General features: G+C 43.8%; 1 protein-coding gene across 6 annotated transcripts in view; it reads left to right on the plus strand.

Annotated features, from left to right (window-relative positions):
- Window positions 1-15,649, plus strand: part of LOC121585978 (death-associated protein kinase 2-like) — a 43,727-nt gene that overhangs the window by 9,749 nt on the left and 18,329 nt on the right. For 4 of the 6 annotated variants that reach the window (XM_041902349.1, XM_041902351.1, XM_041902348.1 and 1 more), the window contains exons 2-5: window positions 12,994-13,170; window positions 13,549-13,770; window positions 13,917-14,055; window positions 14,443-14,572. In XM_041902349.1, coding sequence (XP_041758283.1) covers window positions 13,106-13,170; window positions 13,549-13,770; window positions 13,917-14,055; window positions 14,443-14,572 — 556 coding nt within the window. In that variant the 5' untranslated portion in view covers window positions 12,994-13,105. Of the gene's footprint in view, window positions 1-22; window positions 109-3,159; window positions 3,238-12,993; window positions 13,171-13,548; window positions 13,771-13,916; window positions 14,056-14,442; window positions 14,573-15,649 lie in introns of those variants that run through there. The other 2 variants (XM_041902350.2, XM_041902352.1) reach the window with 2 other exon arrangements.

Consider the following 15,649-nt stretch of genomic DNA (forward strand, 5'->3'; position numbering starts at 1 on the left):
GCAGATCGCTAATTAGCATAGGTAGTCGACTCTGTCATGTGTCTGTTTTCCGTTAACAAGCGCTGAAACATGGAAATATGGCAGTGTGGCAACCCTAACCCTATAAAGGTGTGTACTCATTTAAACTTTTGTTTTTTTAAACTTATTTCTTGCTGATATGAAAGATACGTTCATTTTGTTTCCAAAACCGTACCGCAAGCGATGCGTATTAACGTTTAAAGCAAGCATCGGGGCTCTTAACAAAAATCCCCCGGCTAGAAGATAGTATTGTAAATAGGTGCTAAATGTAGTTAGCGTCTATGAATGGGCTAGGTCTGCAGCTGCGCACAGGGAGTTGTGACAGTAAGAGATATCTCTAAAGAAGATTCCACTAAACATCCCCTGGAGCAGGGGTTTTCAAACTGGGTTCCGCGGAGGTACTGCAGGGGGTCTGCTTTTATGGAGAAAAAAAAACTTTTAGGGGGGGATATTTTTGTATATTACATTTTATTAAAAAAATATGAATATCGCTAGCTACAACAGAAAACCATCGTGTATACCATGTTTATGTCTCTGTGTCTAGTATGAAGGAAGTTATAGTTTCACGAGCCAATGCTAACTAGCGTTAGCACAATTACTAGATGTCTACAGGAACAGTTAGCATGCTAACTGTTCTGACTCTGGGGAAGTATACTGATTTGATCTAACTGCATTGAACAAACAGCATTGAACATAACAAATAATCACTGCACTCAACAGTATGGTTGCCAACAATGTTCCCTAAACATTTTTTTGTCACTGAGCAGATTTCAGGTCTGCTGAGCGCAAACTTTAACTTTGTGAAAATTCTGTGCAGCTTCTAGCGCTGTACCCGCTTGAAGTTACAGTTTTAACAGTGGCCATGTAGGCTACTGTGGCTATTTGATCATAATGTAGGCCTACCAGAGTGGCCTACCATAAAAATCAATGGAGAAAATGTATCTCATAGCATTTTAACATGGAAATAGCTGTTTTATCATTCAGCCTACAGTAGCAGCCAATGTGTGGTGTTCAATGTAGGCCTACATTCCATGAGACTTTTGGAGAAAAAAAAAGCATGCAGGGCTTGACATTAACCTGTTTATCCACTTGTCCTTCAGACAAGGAGGTGACTGAAAATGGTATTGTGTTGTTTGATGCAAGAAACCACTTAAAAAAATAAAATCCATTATTATCCCCATACCATTATTACAGAGAATCAGACAAATTATGATACCCTCTACTATTGGCTACTTAGCTTATTCAAGCCTGTCTCAAAATACAATACTGCCCCTTTAAGAAAAAAAGCTCTTTACCTGACTCACTTTTCAAAGATGTCTAGAAATGTACACGTTTTCTGCTCTTGTAGGAAGCAATTACTCTGCTATTGCTGACTACAAATGATCTATAACTGGGCTAATAATTCACTAACTAGCAAAGGATATAAACAAAATGTGCACACGTGTCTACATGCAGCTCTTGCTTTGATCTCAAAACAAGCGCATCTACTCACAACCGCTCATGCTGTAAACACAGTCCAGTTCAAAGTAATATAATATAATATAGGCTTACTGCAGCTCTGATTGTTTATGCCGCACCGGCTGAGTAGTGTGTGTCAATGCAATAGAGTTTGTTTTGTTTCGGTATGTTGCATTGAATGTGGCTAATATTGCGTTGATTCGATCACAATTGCCACAGTAAAGGGAAACGTTGACAGTGTTAACAGGGAAAACTCTAGAACAGTGGTCACCAACCTTTTCTGGGTCAAGATCACTTTGAGTCAAAATGCAAGCCGAGATCTACCCTGCAGATTATGTTTTAACACGACTTAAAAAATGTAAGCCTATGCAACATTAACCAAATAAAAAACAGTACTGTAGCAATAAGGTTTGTGCAGTAAGCTATAGGCCCAATACATTATCACCTCATATTGGCTTTGCTTGAATTGCCCTGCCAATGCATTGTTGTTCTTGTTCGGGACATTTTTTAAAATTATATTTCAAAATTTGAGGTAGGCTATATGATCACACTGGTAATAGATCCGTTGTTGTATTACTTGTGAAGCACAGCTGAGTGAGCATACATAAAAAAAAAAAAGCTTTTTATTTGCATTTTACTGGGCTGATGGTGCCTGCATCTGATGGTCAGTCTCAGTGGAGGGAGAGAGCAGCAGACTGAGGGTCTGCCTCTCAACATCCCTCCACTCTCCCTTTCCTCCACTGACACTGACCAAAAAGGGACACCGTCTTCCAGCTGATGGCGAAACTCGAGTCGCACCGCATTATTTCTTCCTCATGCACAAATTCATGTTGTTACTCCTATGAACAGAGAAAGGGAAATATTCCTAGATATGAAAAAATACCCAAGCCGCTAATAATAACACTTTCCTACTCATTCATTACTGCTGCAGTGCTTGTTGTAACGCTGAGTGGAAATAGGAAAACCCCAAATGTTTTGGCTTATAAAGGTGTTGAATACAAAGTGTTGACAGTGCTGAGCAAGAACTTAAACATTAACTCACTCATAAAAACAGCATCTCTTTGCTGTGTTCGTTGACAGTCTCTCTCTAGTCATGGTTTTAAACGTTTTGAAATCTCACAGTATCAACTTTGCTGTAGCTTTCTTTTATGCCTGCTAAATTACTGCAGACACTGTAATCTGAGCCATCCGATTGGCCAGTGTTAGGCCTATAGTGCACTTGATTTGCTCTCTGGGCCCGCCGGGAAGGCATAGTTTGTACCTTCAGAGACATAGTTCAAATGAAATAGTTCAAAATGGCAACAGTTCGCCTACCCGGCGCGCAGGGCAGCTGAATCGACCGGTTGGTGATCACTACTCTAGAAAGTTTAGTGAAGTTCAATCTTGTACATCTCGACTGCCGCTACTGCGCGCGCGCAGTTTAGAGGGAACATTGGTTGCCAACTCGGACCAAGATCATTCCTAGAGATGATGACATTTGTTAACATTACTGTCATTCATTTCATTCAGTCAGTTACTGCTGGCCACGAGTTAGAGGCGGATGCCTGGAGAGTGACTCCAGTCCCAACTGGCAACTCCGGAAACCCTACTCTACAGTTTTGAGTTATGTATCAACTTCAGGGCCACTGGCAAACGTGTGGCGAGCAGGCATTTGCTCCAGCAGCACTTTTCAATTAGGTGGGGCAGCGCGTAAACATTAGCGTCTGATCAACTGTAGCCTACCTATGCACCCTGTCCCATCTGGCCAGGGGAAACGAAGCGGTAACGTTATGTATTTATATCCTAAGCCAATTTTATTTTGTGTTAAGAGAAAATGTGAATGTGATCAAATTTGTTTTATATTCAAACTTCAGTTTGCTAGGCTTTTTTAAATCTAAATTATTTACTGGAATTAATCACATCAATACATAGTGATGACAGGCTAGACAGTGTTAATGTGTTTTTAATTACAGATGTATATAGGCCTATATGATGCAACCCTACAGAAAGCAAGCTCAGCCCTATTAATTCTATTATCTCTGTGTAAGGCCAGGAGTTTTTCCAGGAGTTTAAAACTACAGTATGTGACCTGATTTGAAAAACTCTGTTCTCATCATAGCCAACCTGGATTCAGGGAAAGACGTAACATAGTAAACGTAAATCTGTCTCCCTTAATTTAGTATGTATTCATTTGTGGATTAATACATACTAATTTGTGGATGTCCATCATCCATTTCAAATGATATGTTACAAATTACAATTCGTATGATATGTTATGAATCACAATTCATACAATATGTTGCAAATTTGCAATAAGTATGATATGTTACGAATTCCACTTTGTTGTGGCTAATGTTAGCTAGGCTATGGGTTAGGGGTTAAGGTTAGGGGTTAAGGTTTGAGTTAGGGGAATATTAGCTAACATGCTAAGTAGTTGCAAAGTAGCTAAAAAGTAGTAGGTAGTTGCAAAGTTGCTAATTAGCTAAAATGCTAAATTAGCCAGCTCATGCCTGAGAGCAATAGGATAGTGGCTCTCGCTCCTTTCGCCCTGATCAACATTTACGCTTCCAGTGTAGCAGGTAAAAATATCTACTGCTTTTGCGACGCCCCAGTGTACAGTAGCTATGTTAGGCTACTGGAATTCTTTGCAGTTAGGTTGTTTTTAGTTTTAAAAAAAATATCTGCCTAATGGGACAACCACAGAGCAGGCTCAACCTGCCCGGCTGCCATAAAATGTCTGTCTTTCACTAAAACAATGGGCATGAAACAGAAATATCAGTTTTAGGCTTACTGGAATTCCTTACAGTTTTGTTGTTTTCAGTACAAAGAAAAATCACCTGGGGCAACTTTAGATCAGGCTCAATTTGCCTGACTGCTCAGTTCACTTGCCCCAGGCAATAGTGCAACCCTTAAGGTCCCTGCTACAACTAGGTTCAGGAGTTTTACCTGCAGGTAACCATCAGGAGAAAAAAATGGCCCCATCGCTCTGAGACCTGTGGTGCCACCTCTGATCAACTGTGTACAGTTTATATTCATGTAGTGGATGTGAAACACGCCTGCCCCATAGCATGTTGGCTGGAGTACATTGGTGACATGACTGAAATCTGAACGTTAACTGTCGCTCATGGAGTGCCAGACCAGTCTCTTGCTCAGTTGGCTAATACAGTTGGTTTTGAGTGGCGTGTGTTGTTGTACAGAAGGTTGCGAATTTGAGCCATGCTCCTGACAGAATAGAATACACTCTGTTTACATGGTACTGGTCTATGGCTTGTGCCCACACTGAAGTCAAGTGGGTTGAGCAGTAGTAATCTCAGAACAGCTCAGTCTCTCTACACTCCATGATGATAGCATATTTTCAGCAGAACTGAACTGTACTGTGTATCTCTGACTCATCTTTTGTGAGGTCAGCCAGATACACACACACACACACACACACCAACTTTCCATACACAAACACACAGACACCAGTTTGCTGGCGGCACCCACAAACAACCACCCTAGATAAGACAGTAAAGCCACGGTCTGTCTGTCTATTTTGGCCCATGTTTAGGAACAAGGCCTCACTTTAAGCCGCTTATCGGACCTCTTGACATGATGACATAGTGCACCGTTCACAGACAACACCATTGTTCCACTGTCGTGTTATTTGGGGAAGGGGTGGTTTTTGGAGTTGCGGGGGAGCTGGTTCTTGAATCAACGCAGTTGTTCTCAGGATGTTGTCATGTTGTTGACTTCATGGTATTGGGGTGGGAAGCTGGGGGTGGATCACGAGGGGAGTCTCGGGAATGTCTTTTTGGGAGAGGCTGGGATAGGATTTATTGTAACACATGGGCGTGAACAACATCTGAGAATGACTTTTAGCACATGGACCAGGGGAGGGAACATGCACATAAATACTGTCAGACAGGGAGTCCGAGAGTGAAAGATATGATTGTGTTCTGTAGTTAGTATATGTACAGGAAGACTCACAAACACTCACATTCTGTCACAAATAGACGCATTTATGTCTACACCAGTTGTATTTGGCGCATGTAAAAAATACAATTTGATTTGATTTTCCCTCTATATGATTTGCAGACTGTTGGAGTTGACCCCTCTTGTCCTCGCTCTCTTTCTCTTGCTCTCTTTTCTCTCTGTATGTCTCTGTCTCTTTCTCCCTCCCTCCCTCACGCCATGTTTTTGTCTGTCTGTCTGTCTTTATGATGCTGGTTTTTGGAGACAACATGCTTTTCTCTCGTTGTCAGCATTTCTCTCTTTCTCTCGCTTTCACTCTCTTTTACCCTCCCTGTATTTGGTTAATTATATTATGCATGACTGGATGCCGACAAGGAGAATTCTTCCCTGCAATTAACATCAGTAATCCTTTCAAAACTGATCACCAATCTCCAATGAGAATTTTCAAAAGGGCTGCATTACATAACCAAGGGAAAAAAACACTCACTGACGCATGGGCTGATGTACTTTGACACTTGAGGCTTTCTGAGGGTTTTAGCCTGTTATTTTAATCATGTTTGTTTTCACACTGTGGGTAGAGGCAGAGTAATACTCTGTGAACTTACACTTCAAAACACCGGCTCTGTCACGCCCTGGCTCTGGGGACTCTGAAATGTTGAGCCAGGGTGTGTAGTTTCTGTGTTATATTTTCTATGTTGATGTTCTAGATCGTTTAGATCTATGTTGGCCAGGGTGGTTCCCAATCAGAGGCAGCTGTATCTCGTTGTCTCTGATTGGGGACCATACTTAGGCAGCCTGTTTGGCACTAGTCGGTGTGGGATCTTGTTCCGTAAAGGTTTGTTTTGTGTAACCTAGGACTTCATGTATCGTTTGTTTGTTGTTTTGAGTCGTGTTAAGTACTTAATAAAATGTACGCTTATCACGCTGCGCCTTGGTCCGTATCTTCCGTGAACGATCGTGACAGAAGATCCCACCAAAAGAGGACCAAGCAGCGTGCCCAGGAGGAGAAGATAGCGATGTCTCAGGTGGGCAAATGGTGGTCATGGGAGGAGATATTCGCGGGGAAAGGGCCATGGGCAAAGGTAAATGCCCAGGCAGGAGAGGAGAAACGGCGCCAACCGTGCCGACGGACACGCGAGAGGCAACCCCAATAAATTTTTTGGGGGGGGGCACACGGCGTGGACGACGGGGCAGCAGGAGGCAGCTACAGGGCGAATCTGCAGACTAGGAGAGGAGGCCACCAGGTTACGGGGGCTATTGGTCCAGAGGGAGCAGGAGTTAGTTGGTCGGAGGGAGGAGCTACAAGAGGCGTTAAGGGAGAGGGAGAGTGTAGAGGCACGGCGAGAGGAACTGGTTAGGCAGCAGAAGGAGCGGAGGTTTATAAGGAAACCTAGTCCCGCTCCTCGCACCAAGCAAGTGGTGTGTGTCACCAGTCCGGTCCGGCCTGTTCCTGACCCTCGCACCAAGCCAGTGGTGCGCGTCGCCAGCCCGGTCCGGCCTGTTCCTGCTCCCCGCACCAAGCCAGTGGTGCGTGTTCCCAGTCCGGTCCGGCCTGTTCCTGTCCCTCGCGCCAAGCCAGTGGTGCGCGTCGCCAGCCCGGTCCGGCCTTGTCCTGCGCCCCGCACCAGGCCAGTGGTGCGTGTTCCCAGTCCGGTCCGGCCTGTTCCTGTCCCTCGCGCCAAGCCAGTGGTGCGCGTCGCCAGCCCGGTCCGGCCTGTTCCTGCCCCTCGCACCAAGCCAGTGGTGCGCGTCGCCAGCCCGGTCCGGCCTGTTCCTGCCCCTCGCACCAAGCCAGTGGTGCGCGTCGCCAGCCCGGTCCGGCCTGTTCCTGTCCCTCGCACCAAGCCAGTGGTGCGCGTCGCCAGCCCGGTCCGGCCTGTTCCTGCTCCCCGCACCAAGCCAGTGGTGCGCGTCGTCAGCCCGGTCCGGTCTGTTCTTGCTCCCCGCACCAAGCCAGTGGTGCGCGTCCTCAGCCCGGTCCGGCCCGTTCCTGCTCCCCGCACCAAGCCAGTGGTGCGCGTCGTCAGCCCGGTCCGGCCCGTTCCTGCTCCCCGCACCAAGCCAGTGGTGCGTGTGTCCAGTCCGGCACGGCCCGTGCCTGTTCCACCGGTGCCTGGTCCGGCACCTGTCAGCTGCTCCACTCCGGAGCCAGAGCAATCCGCTCCACCGGGGTCCGGTCCAACTCCAGTCAGCGGATCCACTCCGGAGCCAGAGCAATCCGCTCCACCGGTGTCCAGTCCAGCTCCGGCCAGCGGCTCCAGTCCGGAGCCTGTACGGTTTGATCCACCGTCGTCGGGTCCAGCTCCAGTCAGCGGTGCCAGACCAGATCAGGGGCGCAACGGGGAGGTGGAGAGAAAGTGGTGGTCACACCCGGAGCCGGATCCGCCTCCGAGGCGGAATGCCCACCCGGCCCCTACCCTGTTGTGTTTGTGTGGCGCGGTCGCAGTCCGCACCTTTGGGGGGGGGGGGGTTACTGTCACTCCCTGGCTCTGGGGACTCTGAAATGTTGAGCCAGGGTGTGTAGTTTCTGTGTTATATTTTCTATGTTGATGTTCTAGATCGTTTAGATCTATGTTGGCCAGGGTGGTTTCCAATCAGAGGCAGCTGTATCTCGTTGTCTCTGATCGGGGACAATACTTAGGCAGCCTGTTTGGCACTAGTCGGTGTGGGATCTTGTTCCGTAAAGGTTTGTTTTGTGTAACCTAGGACTTCACGTATCGTTTGTTTGTTGTTTTGTGTCGTGTTAAGTACTTAATAAAATGTACGCTTATCACGCTGCGCCTTGGTCCGTATCTTCCGTGAACGATCGTGACAGGCTCACTCTTCAGTTCACTGCTAATAAGGGCTTATGGGTCATTCCATTTGATTTCAATAACTCTTTGACCGCACCCCTTTTGATTTGAACGAAACTTTCCATATATATTTGCCCATAGTAGAAGTGGTCAGAACTGACAAAACATTTAGGAGATAGAGGTGCTAAAAGTTGACCCATTTTGCATACGCCACCTTACCATGAGACATCCATGTTTTTATCACTGGTAAAGATAAATGGTGGAGTTTGATAACATTTAAAAGCTTACAAACAGGGTTGTCAAACTGTTTTGTACCACTAATGTCAATTATCTAAAAACGCATCAACTCTGATTTTTTTCATTTTCACATACAGTGAGGGAAAAAAGTATTTGATCCCCTGCTGATTTTGTACGTTTGCCCACTGACAAAGACATGATCAATCTATAATTTTAATGGTAGGTTTATTTGAACAGTGAGAGACAGAATAACAACAACAAAAAATCCAGAAAAACGCATGTCAAAAAAGTTATAAATTGATTTGCATTTTAATGGGGGAAATAAGTATTTGACCCCTCTGCAAAACATGACTTAGTACTTGGTGGCAAAACCCTTGTTGGCAATCACAGAGGTCAGACGTTTCTTGTAGTTGGCCACCATGTTTGCACACATCTCAGGAGGGATTTTGTCCCACTCCTCTTTGCAGATCTTCTCCAAGTCATTAAGGTTTCGAGCCTGACGTTTGGCAACTCGAACCTTCAGCTCCCTCCACAGATTTTCTATGGGATTAAGGTCTGGAGACTGGCTAGGCCACTCCAGGACCTTAATGTGCTTCTTCTTGAGCCACTCCTTTGTTGCCTTGGCCGTGTGTTTTGGGTCATTGTCATGCTGGAATACCCATCCACGACCCATTTTCAATGCCCTGGCTGAGGGAAGGAGGTTCTCACCCAAGATTTGATGGTACATGGCCCCGTCCATCGTCCCTTTGATGCGGTGAAGTTGTCCTGTCCCCTTAGCCAAAAAACACCCCCAAAGCATAATGTTTCCACCTCCATGTTTGATGGTGGGGATGGTGTTCTTGGGGTCATAGGCAGCATTTCTCCTCCTCCAAACACGGCGAGTTGAGTTGATGCCAAAGAGCTCCATTTTGGTCTCATCTGACCACAACACTTTCACCCAGTTCTCCTCTGAATCATTCAGATGTTCATTGGCAAACTTCAAACGGGCCTGTATATGTGCTTTCTTGAGCAGGGGGACCTTGCGGGCGCTGCAGGATTTCAGTCCTTCACGGCGTAGTGTGTTACCAATTGTTTTCTTGGTGACTATGGTCCCAGCTGCCTTGAGATCATTGACAAGATCCTCCCGTGTAGTTCTGGGCTGATTCCTCACCGTTCTCATGATCATTGCAACTCCACGAGGTGAGATCTTGCATGGAGCCCCAGGCCGAGGGAGATTGACAGTGTTTTGTGTTGTCACCTTCTCACCAAGCTGCTTGGAGATGGTCTTGTAGCCCATTCCAGCCTTGTGTAGGTCTACAATCTTGTCCCTGACATCCTTGGAGAGCTCTTTGGTCTTGGCCATGGTGGAGAGTTTGGAATCTGATTGATTGATTGCTTCTGTGGTCAGGTGTCTTTTATACAGGTAACAAACTGAGATTAGGAGCACTCCCTTTAAGAGTGTGTTCCTAATCTCAGCTCGTTACCTGTATAAAAGACACCTGGGAGCCAGAAATCTTTCTGATTGCGAGGGGGTCAAATACTTATTTCCCTCATTAAAATGCAAATCAATTTATAACATTTTTGACATGCGTTTTTCTGGATGTATTTGTTGTTATTCTGTCTCTCACTGTTCAAATGAACCTACCATTAAAATTATAGACTGATCATTTCTTTGTCAGTGGGCAAACGTACAAAATCAGCAGGGGATCAAATACTTTTTTCCCTCACTGTATGTTGTAGTTTAGACCTTATTTTACATAATCTGACGTGTTTGTGTTGTGCCCGCCATTGGATGAGACGCCATACTCTTGAATACAGGGTGGGTGGCATTTCAATCATAGAAATGTAGTTAATAGAATGGAAATATCCCTTCAGGCTAGGGCTGTGGCGGTCACGAAATTTCGTCAGCCAGTGATTGTCAAGCAAATAACTGTCTGTCTCACGGTAATTGATCGTTAATTAACATAAACACATTTAGCATCCATGTAATATAGCCTACACCGTCACAATAAATCCATTATTTATTTTAGACGGGTCTAAAGAAGCATGATATGAAGAAAATGTAGTCTATTTCAGAAGAAAATAATAGCATACTCTGAGTTGTCCTTATTCTAGGTCCTGTTGTGGCTATGCCAAATGGCTGTGGGCTACACTAGTTCATTTAGCAGACAAGATTTGCTTATAATTCCATGGCATTATTTTATAGTATGAAGAATACAATTGAACAAAGCTGAATAAAATATAAATATTTTCTCCAAATGATTTGAGGGAGTGCGCACATGCGGCTATTCTGTGTTGAGCGGTTAACAAAGAAATAGGTACTCCTATATGCTTAATTTAGAGTTATTAATGTAACTTTAGTTGTTCTACAAACATTGGGCTATATGTTTTGATTTATAATGCATTGTAAGGCTGCACAATGAGACTCTAATGATGATTTGAGAAAAGTTGCTTGAAAGGCATGAGATCTACTTAGTTTTTTGCGCAGGCTGTACACACTCCAATAGTATCCAATAGTATTTTCCAATCGTTCTGTTCCGAGTAGAACTGCACATTTTTTTGTTCTGACCAGAAAATAACGTTTCGGCACCGGTTTCGAACCCCAAAAAAGTAACGGTTCATATAGTTCCTTTTCGTTCCTTTTTTTAACCTGTGAAATCAATCATGTTTTTACATTTAACTCATTAATTTACTCCACCAATTTGCGCCGATAGAGCAGCTTGCTGTGGAATGGATAAGATGGTTGTTTACATGTTTGACTGGACAGATAAATGCAGGTTCGAGATGCTACTGAAATTTCACGGGTGGAGAGAGAGCGAGAGGTGGACATGGAGGGGGCTTGGCTTGAAGTGCTGAACATCATGATGTGATTTGGAATGTGTTTAGGCTATTACTAGCATTATAACGTTACTGAATTACAGAATTATACACTAGAAATTAGGAATATTTTTGGAACTAAAAATAACATTATTAACCAGTTGTCAAGATTTGAAAATAACGGTTCTGTTCCGGAACACTAGAGATCACTTTCGTTCTTTTTCGGTTTTTGGTTCGGTTCCCTGAACTGGTTCCAATCCCTGATTTCCATTCAAGTCACATTTTCTGATTTGTGGATCTTCCACCATCTTTGTGCTACTATTTGAAAGTTAAAATGTCTATTGTACCCCCATTTTAGTACATATATCAGCCAAAACATGACACCCACCCTGTATTCAAGAGCATGCTGTGTCTCAACCGATGGCAGGAACAACAATAAACACCTCAGATGATGTAAAATAGGGTCTAAGCTACAACAAATGCGAAAAATAACAAATAAAATTAATGTTTAAGGTAAAAAAAAATGACAATTCTTTATTAAAAGTTTTTTATATACGAAATTATAAAATAGTTGGTCAACCCTGTTTGAAAGCTTTTAAATGATCAAACTCAGCCGTGTATCTTTTCCAGTGATGAAGATATGGATGTCTCATGGTAGGATGGGTATGCAAAATGGATCAACTTTGAGCACCTCTCTACTTTCTGACCACTTCTACTATGGGCAAATATATATAGAAAGTTTCGTAAAATTTTTTTCGTTTAAAAAGTGATTGAAATCAAATGGAATGACCCTTATGCCACTACTGTTGAGTCATTGTTCTATCACGGTTTGTGGTTTGAAGTTATTTGTGTTGCAATAGAGAGAAATAGTAATTACGTATTTTTGTAAGCACTAACTCTACCATGGTTCGTTGGACAAAGCCTATGGAGAAAATGAATGGCGTTTTTGTAAAGGTTTTGTATAACGCCGAAAATAAGGTCTGTGGTGAACACAGGATTAGGAGATCTTTAATGTTTGGTTCTATGAGATCATCAGCTAATTTTGAAGAATTTATGTAATTTTTAAAAACACAAAGGCTTCATAATTCATAAAGGTCATGTTAACTGACAGCTATTATCTCATATAACAAAACCTATAACATCTCCTAAGCCTGTGTTAACCTCTGACCTTATTTTCTGAGTTTATTCCAGAACCCTATTCTTTCGCCATAAATTTTTCCCGCTGGGATGCATGAATGACCCAGAGGTAGCTCATTTCCGGGTTTTAGGACTACAAGCTGGCGAGCTCTATAGAGCCCCCTCCTTATTATGAGCGGAATCCTAATTTCAGATATTTCAGATCGGTCTTGAGCTAAAATCGTCCATTGGCCTCAACTGAAGATATATCTGAACATTTGAGTTGCGGGTGCACATCTCAATATTGGTTTTGTGTTGTAGATATGTAGCAGTGTTTTTTGTGATGTGCCTTGTGTTTGGGGATCCATAATAATCATAATCATAATAATAAAGTCAGGATTCAATTCATCCCCTCAAACTCAACTCTGGACCTCGAAGCCAGTTCCACTGCATTTTTTCATTGTTCCCCTCTAATCAGGAACTGATTTAGACCTAGGACACCATGTGTGCGCAATTAATGGTCAGGTAGAACAGAAAACCAGCAGGCTCCGTACCTCATAGGGTAAGAGTTGAATACCCCTGCGTGCTATCACACTTGCCTTAGAACTGTGATATTAATTGTTTTCTTTCTTTCTTTGTTCAGGTCCCGACCTTGTGAAGACATAGTTGAGAGCACCATGCAGAAATTGGACGGAACCACCAGTAACATACAGTGACTGGAAACAGAGGGAGAAACTGGGGAGAAGAAGAGCAGTATGGCAGTCTTTAATAAGCTCGATAATGTGGAAGACCTCTATGAGATTGGAGAAGTAATTGGGAGGTAAGGATGGTCATTATAAAAGGTATTCTTGTATGAGGCTGTTTAAGTGAGGAAGGTATTATAACTCTGAATTCAGTTACTTTTCAAGGTCAATTTTGCATATGCTGTCTTGTTGCATAGGTCAATGTTAACTCAAATTCAATGTAAGCAATTGGAATAATAAATAAATGGACCGAATTGTGAATAGAAAGAAAGTACTCATGTCTGAGTCTTGTTGCTTTTCAACATCACAAATGACATTGCAGGACAGCTACATAAATAAATATGTGTTGTGTTCAGGAGGAATGTATTTTTATTGGACAAGCTCAGGTAGTACCTACCCATTTCAAAACGTTTCCAAACAACTAAATAAATTGTTGCACTCTGTCGCCGCCCCAGTGGCCACTTTGGGCAGGTGCGGGAGGTGCGCGAGCGGGCCACAGGGGCTCGCTGGGCTGGGAAGTTTCTGAAGATTAGGAAGTGCGCCAGCAGCCGGCTGGGCATGGAGAGGAAGAGCGTGGAGCGGGAGGTGGAGGTCCTGCAGGCCCTGCAGCATCCCAACATCATGGCCCTAAAAGATGTGTTCGAGAGCCGGGCCGAGGTGGTGCTGGTGCTTGAGCTGTGAGTGGAGGAGGGAGAAAACAATACTATTTGAACCCAGGTCATACATGCAGGGCAAGTCATTGATTCCATTGAAGTGGCTGAATTATGTAGTAGAGTTAAGTTCTAACACTCCTCTCCATTTATTTTCCTCCTTTCTCTTTCAGTATTAATGGAGGAGAGCTGTTTGACTTCATCGCTGAGAAGGAGAACCTGACAGAGAGCGAAGCCATCGAGTTCATGAAGCAGATACTACTGGGCGTGGGCTTTATGCACAGCAAACAAATAGGCCATTTTGACCTAAAGGTAAATTATGCTAATGTATTGATTTTACATACTGCAATAGTCTGTAGTAGTGATTTACCTCCCCAATAACACTGGTAATGTAGTAGTACGCATAAAAATAGTAACACATCAAAGCCTGTTCATTTATTTAATCTAAAATCCCAGGCCTTTAGGTATAAGTACTTGAAGTGAAAAGAGCATATCTGTATTCATCCATCCCAAAACAAACATGCTGACACGGCTACTTATTAGCAGAAACATCCACAGGTGCCACTAAAGGGAGTGTGCCTGTTCACTAGTGTTGACGAACATGCTGTTTGCGTGCTGGTTGGTCAGCATGCAGTTGACCATTATGGTCAGATTGACCTCATTTTGCATGTAACATGTTTACTCCCCTTCCCCGATCAGCCGGAAAACATCATGCTGTCAGACAAGATGGCGCCAAACACCGACATTAAGATCATCGACTTTGGGCTGGCCCACCGCTTCCAGCCAGGGGAGGAGTACAAGTGCATGAGTGGCACCCCCCAGTACATTCGTGAGTAGTACAGTCCTTTCATATGAGTTAGGCCCAGTTTAAATACCATGTAAATGCATCCTTCCTCTACCGTCGCTGTGATGTACTTACTGACATGACTGGATTCTTGAGTACTATGTAGTGAAACCCATCGCTTACGTTATATCTAATTGTCCCACCAGTGATTGAGGTAGGAAGGATACTGAAGAAAAGGACTAGGACAGACTAAGCTAGGTTCAGGACTGTTTCTGCCACCATGGTGCATCAGTCAGAATGAGAATCAGGAGATGGAGCCGGAATCCAGGTTTAGGGGTATTTATTACACCAAGTTAGAACACAGGAACAAACAGAGGTAGGGCTTGTAAGGGCGGTTAGAAGGATGTGCTTTAGGATGTGGCTTGTAAGGCCTTGGAGATAGGATTGGATGTAGTGGTCTCGAAGGGAGTTACAAAAGGGAAACATTATGAACACAACATAAAGCTGCACACATGACAAAGTAATTCCTTGTGACTTACAGGGAATGGGCTTAACATAAAACTACAAACTAAGGAGGCTGCCAGGGCTAAACATAAAAGGTGCATTAGCATGGATATAAAGGATACAACATAACAAGTTCAGGCAGCATAATATACATGGTTAACTTACTTTATCATATCAAGCAGGATGGCATCACCAAGAAAACTATTATAGTGTGTAGGAAGGAGCATACCACTTAAATAGGACCTGAAAGGGGTGGAAAAAGGCGGCGGTGGCATGATTTAGGAGTGGAAACAGGTGTGGTGGAAAGGGGCGCGGTCTAGGGTAATTGGAGACAATTAGAAGACTGTATGAGTGGCATGACCCTTCACAACAGATGCATTATTAAAGAATTGGAACAGGCCACTTTTAATGCAGTGCCTATGTGGCTGAGGTCCCTACTGTGTTCTGTGGAAGTGAGCGTGTATTTCCAGGTCCAGGGGTTTCCATGGAGACCGTGCAAGAAGTGCAGTGTCATGATCTGGGTTGATGGTGTTATGATAAACTAGGGTGGTTGCAATTCCAGTTGAAACAGGAAGTGATTTGGATGATGTAGGATAGTTGCCATTTCAGTCATAACTA

Source organism: Coregonus clupeaformis, chromosome 17 (assembly GCF_020615455.1).
Source record: "Coregonus clupeaformis isolate EN_2021a chromosome 17, ASM2061545v1, whole genome shotgun sequence".
NCBI lineage: Eukaryota > Metazoa > Chordata > Actinopteri > Salmoniformes > Salmonidae > Coregonus > Coregonus clupeaformis.